At 28.8% G+C, this 16322-nt stretch overlaps 1 protein-coding gene and 2 non-coding genes across 3 annotated transcripts; 1 reads left to right on the forward strand and 2 right to left on the reverse strand.

Moving 5' to 3' along the window:
- The first annotated feature begins 5171 nt into the window (after positions 1–5171).
- On the forward strand, positions 5172–5243 carry TRNAT-CGU (transfer RNA threonine (anticodon CGU)). The gene has a single exon. It is a non-coding gene; the product is annotated as a tRNA-Thr (tRNA).
- A 3482-nt stretch (positions 5244–8725) lies between these two features.
- Positions 8726–8806, reverse strand: TRNAS-CGA (transfer RNA serine (anticodon CGA)). The gene has a single exon. It is a non-coding gene; the product is annotated as a tRNA-Ser (tRNA).
- Positions 8807–9727: 921 nt separating this feature from the next.
- On the reverse strand, positions 9728–10375 carry LOC143922125 (uncharacterized). The gene has a single exon (XM_077445373.1). The coding sequence runs from the start codon at positions 10373–10375 to the stop codon at positions 9728–9730; it is 648 nt and encodes a 215-aa protein (XP_077301499.1).
- Positions 10376–16322: the final 5947 nt, after the last annotated feature.

The raw sequence follows: 16322 nt of genomic DNA on the forward strand, positions 1-16322 counted from the left end.
TGAATAAGAATACACCATTTTTAGAGTGTTCCTGTCAAACACCTTAATTCTATTTTTTAAATCATCTGTAATAAATAAATACCCGTTAAAAAACAAATCATCGTGCTTAAAATAATGTTTTACTTCGGGATCAAAATAATAATTCCTGTTTCCAAGTATAAAAGACGTAGCGCAATATCCTTGAGTTCTATAAATTGCAAGTAAATTCCCATTAAAATCATTTGTTAAACTTATACAGATACCAAAACATCCGATTTCTTCTTTTTCAAATGGATTGTCTAAAGTTTTATAATTATTTGTAAAAACACCAAATACTGTGGCTAAATATATCGTATTTCCTGTTTCAACAATACTGTGAATATTTTCATTACAAATTTTATATTTTTTTGTTTCGTAAGATGTAAGATTTACAAAATATAAATTCCCTGCTAAATCTGCCACTAATACACACTCCCTATTTTCTTTACAGAAACATACAGCCGTTGTTCTGTTTTCAAAAGCCAAAGATTTAATAATTGTTTCAGAATATACATTTACCAGTTCTATACTATTACCACATGCAATTAACAATAAACCATCCCCAAATGGACTCATTTTCATACATTTTACATTTCCAGGTAATGGAATAAATGAAAAAATATTAAAATCGGTAACGCTATATTTAAAAATGCCGTATTCCCCATTTTTTAGGCAAGAAATTAACATAACTTGATTTATGGGGTCAAAAACAATTTTGGTAGAATTTGGAAAAAAATGAATTTTACAATATTTTTTAAAACTCATGTGTAATTTTAGTGCTGTAGCCTCTAAATTTACAATTTTTGCTTTATTTGATGCTTTTATTATCTCAATTTGTGTTTTCAATATAGAAATTTCTATTTCTAATGCTTTTTTAGCTTCATTTTCTTTTACATATTTTTCTATCATCCGTTGTTCCACCTCGCTTTCATAAGCAACAATTTTAGATGCAAATATTGGCCGCAATTGAGAATTTTTAAATGGTAAATGACAATTAGGACAATAATGTTTTTTATACACTTTTGACCACTTCTCAATACATTCTGAACCAAAGATATGCCCACATTTTAAAGAAACTATTCTATGGGATCCTGAAGAAGTGTATTCACCAAAACAAATAGAGCAACACGATCCCTCATCTTTTTCCATGGGGGGGATATAAGAAAAAAAGACTAAAAAATTTAATAAAAATAGTGGCTTATTTTAGAAAACTCATAAACATAAATAAAAAATTATTTTATAGTTCTTGGGGGTATTTTTAGAAATTCAATTAGAAAACTCATAAACATAAATAAAAAATTATTTTATAGTTCTTGGGGGTATTTTTAAGGCATTTTTAGAAATTAAATTATATTAGAAAACTCATAAACAATTATTTTATAGTTCTTGGGGGGTATTTTTAGGCATTTTTTCTAAAATTGGCGTTTTTGTTCTAAATATACTACTTTACTAAAGAGATATAATTCGGGGGTAATGAAAAACTATGTACTAAAGCAAAAAAAAACAAAACAGATGCCGCCACAAGTCTACAGTCTGCACTGGTTTTCATTTTACAGTACAACCACCAACAACATTGTAGCAACATTCTTACAATAAAGTGCGAATCGAATAAAGTGGTGTCATTTGATTTTACAATACAATCACCAACAGCATTGAAGCAACAACCCGTTTTTATGGTGTCATTTGGTTTTACAGGACAATCACCAACAACATTCTAACAATAATGTAGCAAATTGTTTTTTTCGCTCTATTCAGCTCTGAATACAATCACCAACAGCATTGAAGCAACAGCCCATTTATATGGCGCCATTTAATTTCAAAATACAATCCTTAACAGCATTATAGCAACATTCTTATAACTCGCTTATTTAGGTTCACATTACAATCACCAACAGCATTGAAGCAACAGCCCGTTTATATGGCGCCATTTAATTTCAAAATACAATCCCTAACAGCATTATAGCAACATTCTTATAAGTCGCTTATTTAGGTTTACATTACAATCATTAACAGCTTTGTAACAATGATGTCATATATTCAGATTTATTAATTAACTCATAAATGTTAATGCGAGTTAAACCATAACACGCTTTTCAATATGAAACACCCCAAATACCATGTTAAATGTCATATTTATTTAATAAACCAGCCCTTTACTTATTTTTTTTTTAATTTCAACCCTTGCTGTATGGAAAATAGAAAAAGTGCTAATAGATTCGAAATCTGTCAAATTCTAGGAGAAGGGGCAACTAGTACAGTTTATAGGGCTTTAGATTTATTAGAAAACAAAGTTGTAGCAATAAAAGTATTTTCTAACTGGAATTCCGATGTAAATAATAAAATTAAAAATGAATGTAAAATATTATCACTTTTAAATAATGAGCACATTATAAAATTCAAAAAATTGGCAACTCCAAATTCTTTAGTTCTTGAACATTGTGATTGTAATTTAATTACTTTTTTAAATGATCACGAATTAGATCTTAAAGGTATTAAAAAAATAATTAGAATGATTTTAATAGGTTTAAATGAAATTCATTTAAAAAATATAATTCATAGAGATTTAAAATTAGGAAATATTTTAATTAAAGAAGATTGCATTAAAATATGTGATTTTGGATTATCTTGTTTGATAAATGAAAATGATTTCAGTTATTGTGGAACTAAAGATTATTTAGCACCAGAAGTTAAAAAATTAGAAAATATTAAAAATGTAAATTATAATGAAAATATTAACAATTTTAACGATACAAATCTTAAATATAATGAAAAAATTGATATTTTTGCAGTTGGGGTTATTTATAAAATTTTATTATCAAGAAAAAAAGATATAAATTTATCAGAATTAGATGTTGGGGTTGAAATAAAAGATTTAATTTCTAAAATGACACATTTAAATCCAAATATCCGTTTAAGTGCTAATGAAGCATTAAATCACATAAGTTTTAATGAATTATTTATTGATGTCCCTGATTTTAGATTATTAAAAAATTGTTCAAAAATCACTAAATATGGAGAAATTTATAAAAGTCAATTAATTAATAAAAATGATAATAAAATTGGAATAAAATTTCTATTAAACACAGAACTACAAGAAATAGTAATTTTAGCTGAAAATACAGAATTTTTTTCTTATACAATTTTTTTAAATAATGTAAAAGTTGATAAAAAACTTATTAATAATACAGTTTTAAAACATTTTAATTATCTTGCAAATTATTTTAAGATCGTTTGTGATAGAACAATAAAATTTAAAGATACAGAGGGTATTTATACTTATTATAAAACAATTAGTAATATCAGTATACTTGAATGTAAAGATTTTAAAGCAATGAAGTTTGGATCAAATTATGAAATAACATATTATCAAGCTAAAACAAATAAAGAAAGAGGAGGGAAGATGTTAAAAAGCAATTTTCAGAAAAGCAACGAAATTCCACTTGACATAAAATTAGTTTTTAAAAGATTTGAAGATAAAAATTTTACATGTGAAAATTTACTTACAGTTGATCATCCATCAAGTAAAAACACTTTACTTTTAAATGATAACCTTTTTTTAAAGCACCACTTTTGCCCTAATATTGGATGGTGTATTAAAGAAGGCCTTAAATTTACTATCCTTTTAAATGATGGATCGAAAATTGGTGTATTTATTGAAGACTTCTGTATAAACATTAATGATTCAGCCAAAATATTGATAGATGAAGCAGAAGAGAAAGTACTGCAAATTGTAAAAAAATTTATAATAAAATTTGTTTGATAAATTAAAAGGGAAGTAATAAATTGATTTATATAACGACAGGCAATTTAATAAAGTGGTGTAATAAATTGATTTATATAACGGCGGGCGATTTAATAAAGGGAAGTAATAAATTGATTTATATAACGGCGGGCGATTTAATAAAGTGGTGTAATAAATTGATTTATATAACGGCGGGCGATTTAATAAAGGGAAGTAATAAATTGATTTATATAACGGTAGGCGATTTGGTGTATTAAATTTTTTCAAATTTGTTTGATAAATTAAAAAGTGAAGTAATCAAGTGCTGTAATAAATTGATTTTAAAATTTGTTTGATATTGTTAAAATTTCCCCAATTTCTTTAAATACTTTTAACAGATATATTAAGAACGTAAGTAATCAAGTGCTGTAATAAATTGATTTTAAAATTTGTTTGATATTGTTAAAATTTCCCCAATTTCTTTAAATACTTTTAACAGATATATTAAGAACTTAAGTAAAAAGTGGTGTAATAAATTGATTTAAAAAGTTGTTTGAAATAACGAAAAGGAAATAAATAAAGTGTTGTATAAATTTTAAATTATTTTTGAGTGCGTTTTACTTTATTATAAATTTAAAAAATTGTAAATCTTGTAATGGGATTTAGGAAGTTAAATAATTGAGAGGTCAAATAATACCTAGTTGTTTTTTAATTAATAAAGTGTTGGATTTATGGCTAGCTACTTATTTACAACAAATAAAAGTAGATTATGGAGAAAATTAATTATTTGGGGAAAATACGTCTTCATCTTTAATTTTCTAGAATCTTAGTGGCTTAATTCAGCCAACTTCTCTGCGAATTCTCTAATTTCTGGCCCGATCATCTACACAACTATTTCTTTATGTTCTGTCATTTTATCTAGAATTCTCTAATTTCGGGCAGACCATCTTCTCAGAAACTCATAAAGTTCTTTTGAAAAAACTTATCAGCGTTTTCTCTAATTCCGGGCTGATGATCTACACAACTATTTCTTTATGTTCTGTCATTTTATCTAGAATTCTCTAATTTCGGGCAGACCATCTTCTCAGAAACTCATAAAGTTCTTTTGAAAAAACTTACCAGCGTTTTCTCTAATTCGGGCTGATCATCTACACAATTAATTCTTTATTTTCCAGCATATTCTCTGCCAACTCACCAATTTCGGGTTGACCATCTCCAAAGCAAGTTTTTCAGCCGTTTTCCCTGGGAATTCTCTAATTCCGGGCAGACCATCTTCTCAGAAACTCATAAAGTTCTTTTGAAAAAACTTACCTGCGTTTTCTTTATTTTCATTTCGTGTATCTTTTCCTCGACTTTTGTCTCCAAACAAAAGAAATGCTTTTAAAATCGTTTTGTTTAACTGAAAATATATACATTATTTTTTGTCTTAAAAGGCTTTTTAGTTTAGTGGTAGAACATCTGTTTCGTAATCAGAAGATCACGGGTTCGACCCCCGTAGAAGCCTCTTTTTCTTTTATATATTAATTTAGACTCTCTAAAATACTACAACCATGTCCTTAACTTTTCCAAATGATTTACTTTATATATTACACCACCATTGGCCACGAAATCTTTTTTAAAAAATTTATTCTCCATATATTACAAAAACAAATACTTTATGGATCTTGACGTTTCAAGATAAATATTAAAAAAAATGACAATTTTAAATGTAAAGTGTGGTAAATCTACTTATAATAAATAGAAAGGGGTACATAATTATTGTTATTGGGGGTTATTTCATCTTTAAAAGGTATTAAGAGCTGATTTATAATTATTTTAATTTAATTTATACTCTTGTTGTGTCTATCTTTTTTATTTTGAAAAACCTTTCCTTGTTTATTAACAAAAAATTGATATTTTTACTCACAAACCAAAGATAAATCAGTTAAGCTCTTATGATCACCGTTATTTTAATATGGTGTCAAACTTTTAATTTTATAAAATTTTTGTATAAATGAAAAAATGAATTTTTTAGGCCTAATTTTTTCGTGTTGAATGTATTTTTTATTTATTTCTTATAAATTTTAAGCCCTCAATGAGTGATGAAAAGGATTATCCAAAAACTTTTAAGATGATACAGAGAGATAAAAAATCAGAAACAGATCCATTCACACAACTTTTTGCTTTTGAGAGTGTGACAGGGCAAATTATAAATGAGAAAGAAGAATCTGCTTCAATGAGTAAAATATTGATGTTAAATTCAATTGATAAGAGTAAAAATGATAATGTAAAAGTTGATGTTTTGAATAAAAGTAAAAATAATACTTCATTGGGTAAAAGTGACATGGAAGTGGATTTTGAGAGTGTCAAAAGAACGTTTCAAACTATTAAGAGTGAAAAGGTGAAAAAGGGGATATTAAAGGAACAAGAAAACGTAGCTTTAAAAGAAAGAGTTACTAAGAGTTTAAAATCAAAGGCAGAAGTTTTTTCAGATAAAAAAGTTGTAAAACCAAAAATTGTGACTAAAGGGGAAATTGTTTCAAACGAAATTGGTGGTTCAGTTTTTACAGATAAAAAAGTTGTAAAACCAAAAATTGTGACTAAAGGGGAAATTGTTTCAAACGAAATTGGTGGTTTGGCTTTTACAGATAAAAAAGTTGTAAAACCAAAAATTGTGACTAAAGGGGAAATTGTTTCAAACGAAATTGGTGGTTTGGCTTTTACAGATAAAAAAGTTGTAAAGCCAAAAATTGTGGCTAAAGGGGAAATTGTTTTAAACGAAATTGGTGGTTCAGTGGTAAAAAGGAGGAGGAACAAGCCACTTTTTGTACCACAAGATTTTTTAACAGAACAAATTGAAAGTCCCGAAATTTCATTTGAAAAAAATTTGAAGAAACGTAAAAAACCCGTACAAACACATCTGGTGAAACCAACAAAAACTGATGAAATTCCTACTAATTCACAGCTAGAACAGGTGGTTTTAAAAGAAAGCTTGGCCGATTTTGAAAAGCTAATAGATATATTTGTGGAGGGTAAAGGAGATCATTTTGTAAAGTTGGGAAATCCAACACTCCCGAAAATCCAATATGAACAGAATAATAATTTGTTACTTCAAAAGAATATTAGTATGGTAGAGCAACAGTATGGTATGATAAGACGTCCCATGTCACCAAGAGATGTTGTCGCTACCAAAATAAACTGTCATCAACCTCAACATCAGGTGATCACGGCTACTTCAAGACAAAATCAACAACCCCCAACATTTTTTGCAGGTTACTCTGGTGATCACCAATTAAAAAAAGAGCGGGCATTACCGTTAAAAAAGCAATGTTTTGAATATCCAAAAACCCGTCAAAAAAACAATTTTACACATTTGAGGCAACGACTTAAAATATGTGAACTTAAACAACTACCAGAAAAACAAAGAATATTTATTGAACAGCTAGTTCATAAAGAAAATGGCATAACATTTAGATTTTTCAGAATCGTTGCTAATGTAGCAGTTTTTCTAAAACATCCCATTCCTTCTTTAGATTCACTTGTTTATTTAAGAAGAATACACGAAACTTGTGCAAAATATTGTGGTATTTTATCAACACCCGCTAAAATATTGAATTCTTTAAAACAAATCCCATTAAAATACTACAAAATGTATCAAATGCTTGTTCTACCATTGGATTGTAAAGGAAAATATGCCCCGTATAAACCAAAAAAATTTAAAGAGGAAATATTGTCAAAACAAACTTTTGATTACGTTATGCGCGCGGGTATATGTGACGATATATTTTATTTATTTACACATTTGGCAGGTTGTAAATCACTACCACCCCTTATTAATGAGTTACTTGATGTTTTTTTTGCCGCTTCATATACTCTTTTTGCCAAATACGATTTACGTATTCCGTATTTAGATGAAATAGTAAAACGGACACCGTTAGATAAATTTAATAAAGCATTAAATAATATGAATAGGCAAGTGTTATATCAATTTCATACTTTAATTGTGAATGTGTTAATAAATTTTGAAAGGAATAAAACTACAAAGAGGATGCTAGATGATAGTGTTATCACTATCCTAGTCGAACTTATTTTTACAAGGAAACAAATCGAGAGAGTTAATGATATAAAATCACACAATGGAGTTAATAATATGTATAATTCATCAAATAATTTAATAAAATTTGAAAATGAACTCCTTGCTTTACAATTACTTTCTGTAACCCCTACAAAAATACAATTAAATGATAAAATATTTAAAGCAATTTTAATTATTTGCCCTGTAAATCCATCTTTAATTATTGCCGTATCAAATAATATCGTTACAGATACAAAATTTATCAGAACTATATTAAATAGAATTGATGCATTTGTAAGGCGGTCTCTAAAGAATCATCTTTTGGCAATGAATGAAAAACATTTACTTAAAGATAATAAGCAACTTCAAAATATTTGTGTTGTCTTTTTACCTTTTATGTCATTAACGAATAATGAAATTTATTCGTTAATGACAATTTTGCAAGAATATCTTAATCACTTAAAAATAAACAGAGTTTATTTTTCTAAAAAGAATAGCAGTAATATACCTGCAATTCTTTTTTTCCTTAGAAATCTTATTGGAATACAAAGACATTAAAGAAAGAATTACCAATTTAATAAAATAAATCTAAAATTTGAAAACAAGTTTTTTTCTTTTTTTCCTTAGAAATCTTATTGGAATACAAAGACATTAAAGAAAGAATTACCAATTTAATAAAATAAATCTAAAATTTGAAAACAAGTTTTTTTCTTTTTTTCCTTAGAAATCTTATTGGAATACAAAGACATTAAAGAAAGAATTACCAATTTAATAAAATAAATCTAAAATTTGAAAACAAGTTTTTTTCTTTTTTTCCTTAGAAATCTTATTGGAATACAAAGACATTAAAGAAAGAATTACCAATTTAATAAAATAAATCTAAAATTTGAAAACAAGTTTTTTTCTTTTTTTAAAAAAATTATATTTTAAATCGACAGCGACCAGATTTGAACTGGCGCGGGCACGCCCAATTGGTTTCGAATCAACCGCCTTAACCACTCGGCCACGCTGTCATAAATTAAAAACAATCGTACTAATGTAGACAAACGATTTAATAAACAATAAGTTTATTAGAATAGAGGTGTAAATAAACTTGTTGTAATTAAAAAATTTTAGATTAGAATTAAAAAAAAATGTTGGATTTATTTAAGCTGTAGTTGTTAATACTTGTTAGTTTTCCTTAGATTAGAATTAAATTGCTAAATTACGTTTACAACAATCAATCAATCTTCTTCAACAATAATTGTTTAAACTGGCGGCCTCATTAACATCAAGGGGCTACATAAAGAAAGAGATTGAGGTAAACATGGATATTTATTAAAGTATAATATATTTATCTAACTTTTAATACTATTTCAACACTTTATATTATATTTCTAGATTAAACTACCCACGCCCAGTATAAATTAATTTAATACTATTTCAACACGTTATATTATATTTAAGGTTTAAATTAAACTACTCACATTCAAGATAAATTAATTTAATTATAATTTGTTAAAATAAGCCAAGATTAATACCCCTAATGTAAATAAATGTTTTGTGTAGTAAAAATATTATATTTAAGGATTAAAATATACTACCCTAGCCTCAAGTTAAAATTAAAAATATTTTTGAATTAAACTATACTTCACACACCCAGGATAAAATTATTGTTGCGACAGGGCTGGGACTGGGGTAAGCATAGAGTTGCTTGGCATACATGTTATAAGATCTTTGATTATTCCTGAGTAAGCCTATTTGATTTATAAAAGCTGCCTCTAATTTAAATAAATACTTAAGGAGCAAGGTATAAAGAAAGAGCTCTTTCCCCATTTTTCGCCAGGGCCAAACTAAATTACCCGCACAAGAGATAAAACTCGAAATTAGAAAACAAAATATAACTTTAACATTAAAATAGTGCAAAACAGTTTTTATAAAATAAATTTTAATATTTAAATGGCTGATGGGAGGATATCATCAATTCTTACAAGTGCTTGCACAGTTTCTATAGCAAGCATTACCATGCTCTTAGTTACTAAAGCTGGTTGAATAATAGCATCATCATTGACCATATCTGAAACGGATCCTGTTCTGAGACTAATTCCTAAATGCCTATTAATACCGATGTTTCTTTTTAAATTTGAAATTACATCTATTGAATAAAGGCCAGCATTATGTGCTAGAAGATGAGGCATTGCCAAGAAACCTACAGCTATTTCTCTCATTATTAAACTATGTGTTCCCGTGTACAAATCCAAGGTATTTGAAATACCAGTCTCAATAGATCCACCCCCAGCAACAATATAAGGTTCCTCCATTAATGTTTTAACAACACATAACACATCATTAAGTGATCTTTCAGCTTCATCAACGACAAGATCATCACACCCACTCACCAAAATTGTACATCCAATATTCTTTAGTAAAATCCAATCTCTAACATTTTTAACTTGAACTTCTAAAGGCTCTGTCAATAGATCAATATCGGTGATGGCCTTAGTATTAAGAGAAGTACAAAGAAATTCAATATCTTTACGATCTACATTATTAATAAAAGCGATCCCTAGCCTTTTAAGAAATGTTGGGCTAGTTCTGAGCATGATTCCTTCATAAGACTTTTCTGAATAATTAAGAGGTTAGCGCCGGTACCTTTTATTTTTTTGATTAAATTTATCACATATTCCCGTTCCTCTTTTACAAACTTTTCCATTAAAGTATAATCATTTATTATAATTTTAGATTCGATATTTGTTTTCGGAGCAGATAAACAAAACTGTAAAATAAGTACTTTAGCAGTTTTGGGTACTTCAATAGAAGCCTTAGCTAAGAGTATTCCCTCAAAAAGTTCTATATCATCTATACACCCACCAAGTTTTTTAACTATTCTTATTTGCTCTTTTTTGGCAATCTTTAAAGAATTAATGGCTACATTTGCCATTTTTAATGATTTTGATGCAATTTTTGAATTTAAAGTTGTAAGTGCCACATTCAAGAACTCCGTATCACCAACTTTTATTTTTGTGGTGTCAATATATTCAATAGCAATTTTTTTTGCAATTTCTAAAGCATCTACAATTTTTGATGGATGAACACCGATTTCTTTTAACTTCTTTAAGCTCTCTATAAGACAACCAATTAATAAAATAACAGATGTTGTCCCATCACCACAGTTCGAATCTTGTGTTGCACTAACACTACTTAGAATTCTATGAATTGGATGAGTTTTATAAAATCCCATTATTGTAGCACCATCATTAGTAATAGTCGTGTTATTTCCTTTCATAAGCATTTTATCCATTCCTTTTGGGCCGTATGAAGAACTCAATGTCATACAAAGTGCTTGGATGGCTTGCTCAATGGTCTCAGTTACCTTCGTAGCTCGTTCATTTTTCATAAGGGTGAAAATTTTACGAAAAAGTAGATTTAAAGGAAACAACTTAAAAATACACAATTTGTAATAAAAATACAATTACGTCATTAAGAAAAGTGTGAAAATTTTACGAAAAAAGTAGATTTAAAGGAAACAACTTAAAAATACACAATTTGTAATAAAAATACAATTACGTCATTAAGAAATAAATTGTAAATAAAAACTTAAAAATACTTAGTTTTACATAGTTTTATTTCCTTATTTTAATTTATGAACATCGTTTTTAAAATCACTGAAATATAAATAGAATTTAATGACGTAGGGGAAACTTTAACAGCAATATTTCAAATACAAGAAAAGTCAAGCACGTTTTTTAACATAAAAACAGCGGGTTTGTTGAAATCCTGAAGGATTCTGTCGATTATTTATTGGATATTAAATATTAAATAAATGATTTATTTAATAATTGTATTGACACATTGACCCTAGTTTCTTTGGTAAACGTTTTCAATTAAAAACCAGCAGTTTTTTTAATAATTTTATAATCAAATTAAAAATAATGTAAAAAAGGGAAGTATTGTATTTATTAATAAATTTTTCCTTGCGATTAGTATTAAGCTTTATAATATGCATTTAGAAGATAAAAAACCTGTTAGAAAAGGGGAATTCAAAAAAAAGAAGAAGAAGCACGTTTGCAGTAATAAATTGTATTGGGTGGCAGTGACGGCGTTGGGCTAGTGGTCGGCTTGCTTATTCACTCCTGAGCTGCCCGGGTTCGAGCCTCGCTTTGGTTGGTAAAAAGAACGAGAACCGGGACGCCGTCACAAAAGTGGGCGCTTGTCGTAATAACCCCACTATAAAAAGATTAGCATCAGGCCGTGATCGGGCCTTGTAAAAACAACCGATCTCCTTGGGTAGTGGCGGCAACAATAACTCCCATGACAGTAGAAAGCCTACGTAAGCATAGCGCAGGGGTCTTTAGAGAGCCCAAGACAGTATGGTACTGTCTCTAATTATAACGCCAGCTCAAGGTCAATGGGACACTTAGTCCTAAGGCTAGCCGACTGTCGGCAGAGGGATTAAGCTGGCATAAGGGCCGTGGGGGGTTTACGCAGCAATGCGGTTCCCCGACCGGATTACAGAGAAACACACGAAGAAAACTAACAAGTATTAACAACTACAGCTTAAATAAATCCGAACATTTTTTTTTGTATTGGGTGGCAGTTCAATGCCAAACAACGTCTAAATATTAATTTTTAACCCAAGCAATTGTATATTAACAAATAATATGAAAGGGAATTGTCTTGTGCCATCGAAGATGGCGTAACCTCTCTTCATCATTAAAGTATTTAATCATTAAGAGTATTTATTTTAATTATATTAATAGAGGATAACACAACACCTTCCATAAATTTGTTTGTTTTGTTCCAATAATTATTTAAGAAATTAATTTGTTGTTTATATGCACTTGCAAGGAGACATTGAGGAAATAATTATTCATGATAATAGAGTTAATGATAAAACAATAGAATTTTATGAACAAATAGGATTATTAACATCATATGAAAAGGGGGTTTTAAAGCTAATTAGTACTAGGACTGCAATAATAGAGATTTTTGATGGAACAATCAAATTACAAGTAGGTAGAAGCCACTGTAATAAACTAATTCAATGTGGTATGTTGTCCGAAACAACTGCTATATCTCATACTCTTCATGATAATATTGGAACAAGGGTTATTATTGTTATAAGAAAGCACATTAATAATCTTCGTATAGGTGTATTAACAAGTGGCGGCGATGCACCAGGAATGAATTCAGTAGTCCGAAGTATAATTAGAACGTCACTTAAAAATGATATAAAGGTGTTTGGAATTTATAAAGGATATGAAGGATTGATTCGTGGTGATATAAGAAAGTTGGGCTGGAACAGTGAAACTGAAGGGAGTGGGCAAGGGGGTACATTTTTATTATCAGCAAGATCTAAACAATTTATGACACGTGAAGGAAGAAAAGAAGCGGCATATAACTTGCTTATTAGAAGAATCACTTCACTTATTGTGATTGGCGGGGATGGTAGCATGGGCGGGGCTATGAAATTAAAAGATGAATATGAAGATCTTTGTATAGAACTGATAAAAGATGGAAGAGTAAATGTCCAAGTAATAGAAGCAATTAAGAAATCAAAAAGTATCAGAAAACGAACAAATGAGCAGGAAATGGAAAGAGACCAGGCAGTTAAATCATCTAAAAAAGCTGATAGTGACAATACAATTACAAATGAGCAGGAAATGGGAAGAGAACATACAGTTAAATCATCTAAAAAGCTGATAGTAGCGATACAAGTACAAATGAGCAAGAAATCGAAAGATGGCAGGCAGTTAAATCATATAAAAAAGCTGATAGTAGCGATACAAGTACAAATGAGCAAGAAATCGAAAGATGGCAGGCAGTTAAATCATCTAAACAAGCTGATAGTAGCGATACAAGTACAAATGAGCAAGAAATCGAAAGATGGCAGGCAGTTAAATCATCTAAACAAGCTGATAGTGACGACACAAGTTGTAATAATTTGACGGATCATGATGAATCAGACAGCTCTGAAGAATTTGGTCCCGAGTTTGAAATTGAACACCCTGATCTGTTAACAAAAAGATTCAATTTAGATGTAATTGGTATACCGGGTACGATAGACAATGATATAATTGGTATTGATTACTCTCTAGGATCAAATACTGCACTTACAAGGATTATGGAAGCATTCGAGAAATTAAACGCTCCTATGAAATCTCACAAAATAATTTTTGTAATTCAATGTATGGGAAGAGATTGTGGTTGGCTGACTCTTATGGCAGGATTTGCTGTAGAGTCGAGCATTATCATAATACCAGAAAGTGATAATATTGGCTGGAAAGAAAATGTCATACGGGAAATGAAGTTAACTTTTGCTGTAAATAATTCAAAAAAAATTATTTTTTTATCTGAGGGGGCTAGGGATTCTACGGGCAAAAAAATAACCCTTAAAGATATTACGAGTTTACTTGATAATGAGGGGATGAATGCAAGATCATTAAATATTGGACATTTACAAAGAGGTGGAATTACTTCTGCTTTTGATCGAATCCTAGGAGTGATTTCTGGAATACAAGCAGTTTCTTGCATTATCAACAGGCCAATAAAACCTAAATTAGTAGGAATTATAAATGGGAAGATTTGTGTTTTGGATTTGAAAGATGTGGTAGATAAAACGGCTGAAGCAAGGCAAAAATTAAAAGAAAGAAAATTTGCCGATGTTTTAGCTTTAAGGGGTGACAAGTTTAAAACAATTTATAATTTGTACTTAAATCACCAAAAAATGTTAACAAAAGAATTCATTAATCAACAAAATTATTTATTAAATTCAAAAACAAGCACTACACACGCAGAATACGAACTTCGAATGCAAAAAAGTTCAGAATCTTTAAAAAATGTTTCATTGTTAACGATAACAAAAAAACGTAAAATCGGTGTGTTAAATGATGGTGTGTGCTCTAGTGGAATGAATGCTGTTTTAAATTGTATTGTACAAGTAGGTCTGTGCAACAATTGGGAAGTTTTTTATTTCTTTGATGGGTATGACGGTGTTATTCGTTCTAAAATACGCCAAGGAAAACTTTTTGAGTTTTCTACAAAGCATAATGAAGGTGGAAGTGTGATAGGGACATCAAATAAAAAAATAAATATTCCTGAAGTCAAGAAAAAAATTATTGAGATGGGACTTGATTATCTAATTGTAATTGGATCAACTAGGAGTATTGAGCTAGCAAAAGAGATAAAAAATATTATTATAATTCCTGCATGTATTGAAAATAATTTTCCTGGCACTCATGCAAGTATAGGATCTGACACAGCTTTAAACATGATTGTAATGGGATATGAACCGTCACGCCTTATGTCACAAAACATGAATGAACAATTGTTTATGATTGAAATAGGTGGAGGGAATTGTGGCTACTTAACAGTAATGGGTGGAATCGCATGTGGAGTATTTGAAGCTATTTATCCTGAAGAATGTCATTTAAATGATTTAGTTGCAATAAAAAAAAGATTAAGAGATGTTTTTCAAAGACAAAAGAACACAACGGTTATTATTTTTAGAAATATAAATACTTTTAATAATGTATCTACGAAAAGTATTTGTAAAATGCTTTGTCTAAATACAAATATCGGATATAATTACAGTGTATTAGGTAATATTGAAAGGGGTATTACTCCAACGGCTATTGATAAAATAAATGCTAGACTTTCAGGTTTTAAAGCAGTTGAAATTTGTATTGCCGGAGGACTTAGTGGTGTGGTTGGTATAATTAATTCTGAAGCAACATTTACTAAAATTGAACAAGTAGTTCAGGAATATAACAGCGAGCGTGATAATTCTAAAGATCCTTTTTGGTTAAATTATTCAAATATTTGCTCATCACTGGAATAAATAGTATTACATAATAAAAATTGTGTTTCAAACTTAATATTTTTATAATAACAGCGCCTTAAGTTATCGAAGATGGTGTAAGCTCTTCATTTAACTAGTATTTAATCATTAGGGTATTTAAGTATTATATTAATAAAGGATAACATCTTCTTCATTAAAGTATTTGGCCGTTAAGAGTATTTAGGGATTATATTAATAAAGGATAACAATAACATCTTCTTCATTAAAGTATTTAGCCGTTAAGAGTATTTAAGGATTATATTAATAAAGGATAACAGTAACATCTTCTTCATTAAAGTATTTAGCCGTTAAGAGTATTTAAGGATTATATTAATAAAGGATAACAGTAACATCTTCTTCATTAAAGTATTTGGCCGTTGAGAGTATTTAGGGATTATATTAATAGGGGATAACACAAGAAAAAGTTTTTAATTTTAAAAAACTTCATGAATATTTCCTGTTTATATTAGAATTTAGATTTAAATTAATACTTTTAGTAAGAGTTTGTGGTAAAAATGGGGGTTTTTTAAGTATAATATATATCCAACTTAATTTAAAGTAAGGGCTTGAGGTAAACATCGGTATTTAGTATTAAGTATAATATATATCCAACTTAATTTAAAGTAAGAGTTTGAGGGAAACATGTGTATTTAGTATAATATATATCCAACTGTAAAAATAACAAATAAACACACTGTTATGAAAATCTT

The sequence above is a fragment of the Arctopsyche grandis genome, unplaced genomic scaffold (genome assembly GCF_051622035.1).
Source record: "Arctopsyche grandis isolate Sample6627 unplaced genomic scaffold, ASM5162203v2 HiC_scaffold_470, whole genome shotgun sequence".
NCBI classification, from domain to species: Eukaryota; Metazoa; Arthropoda; class Insecta; order Trichoptera; family Hydropsychidae; genus Arctopsyche; species Arctopsyche grandis.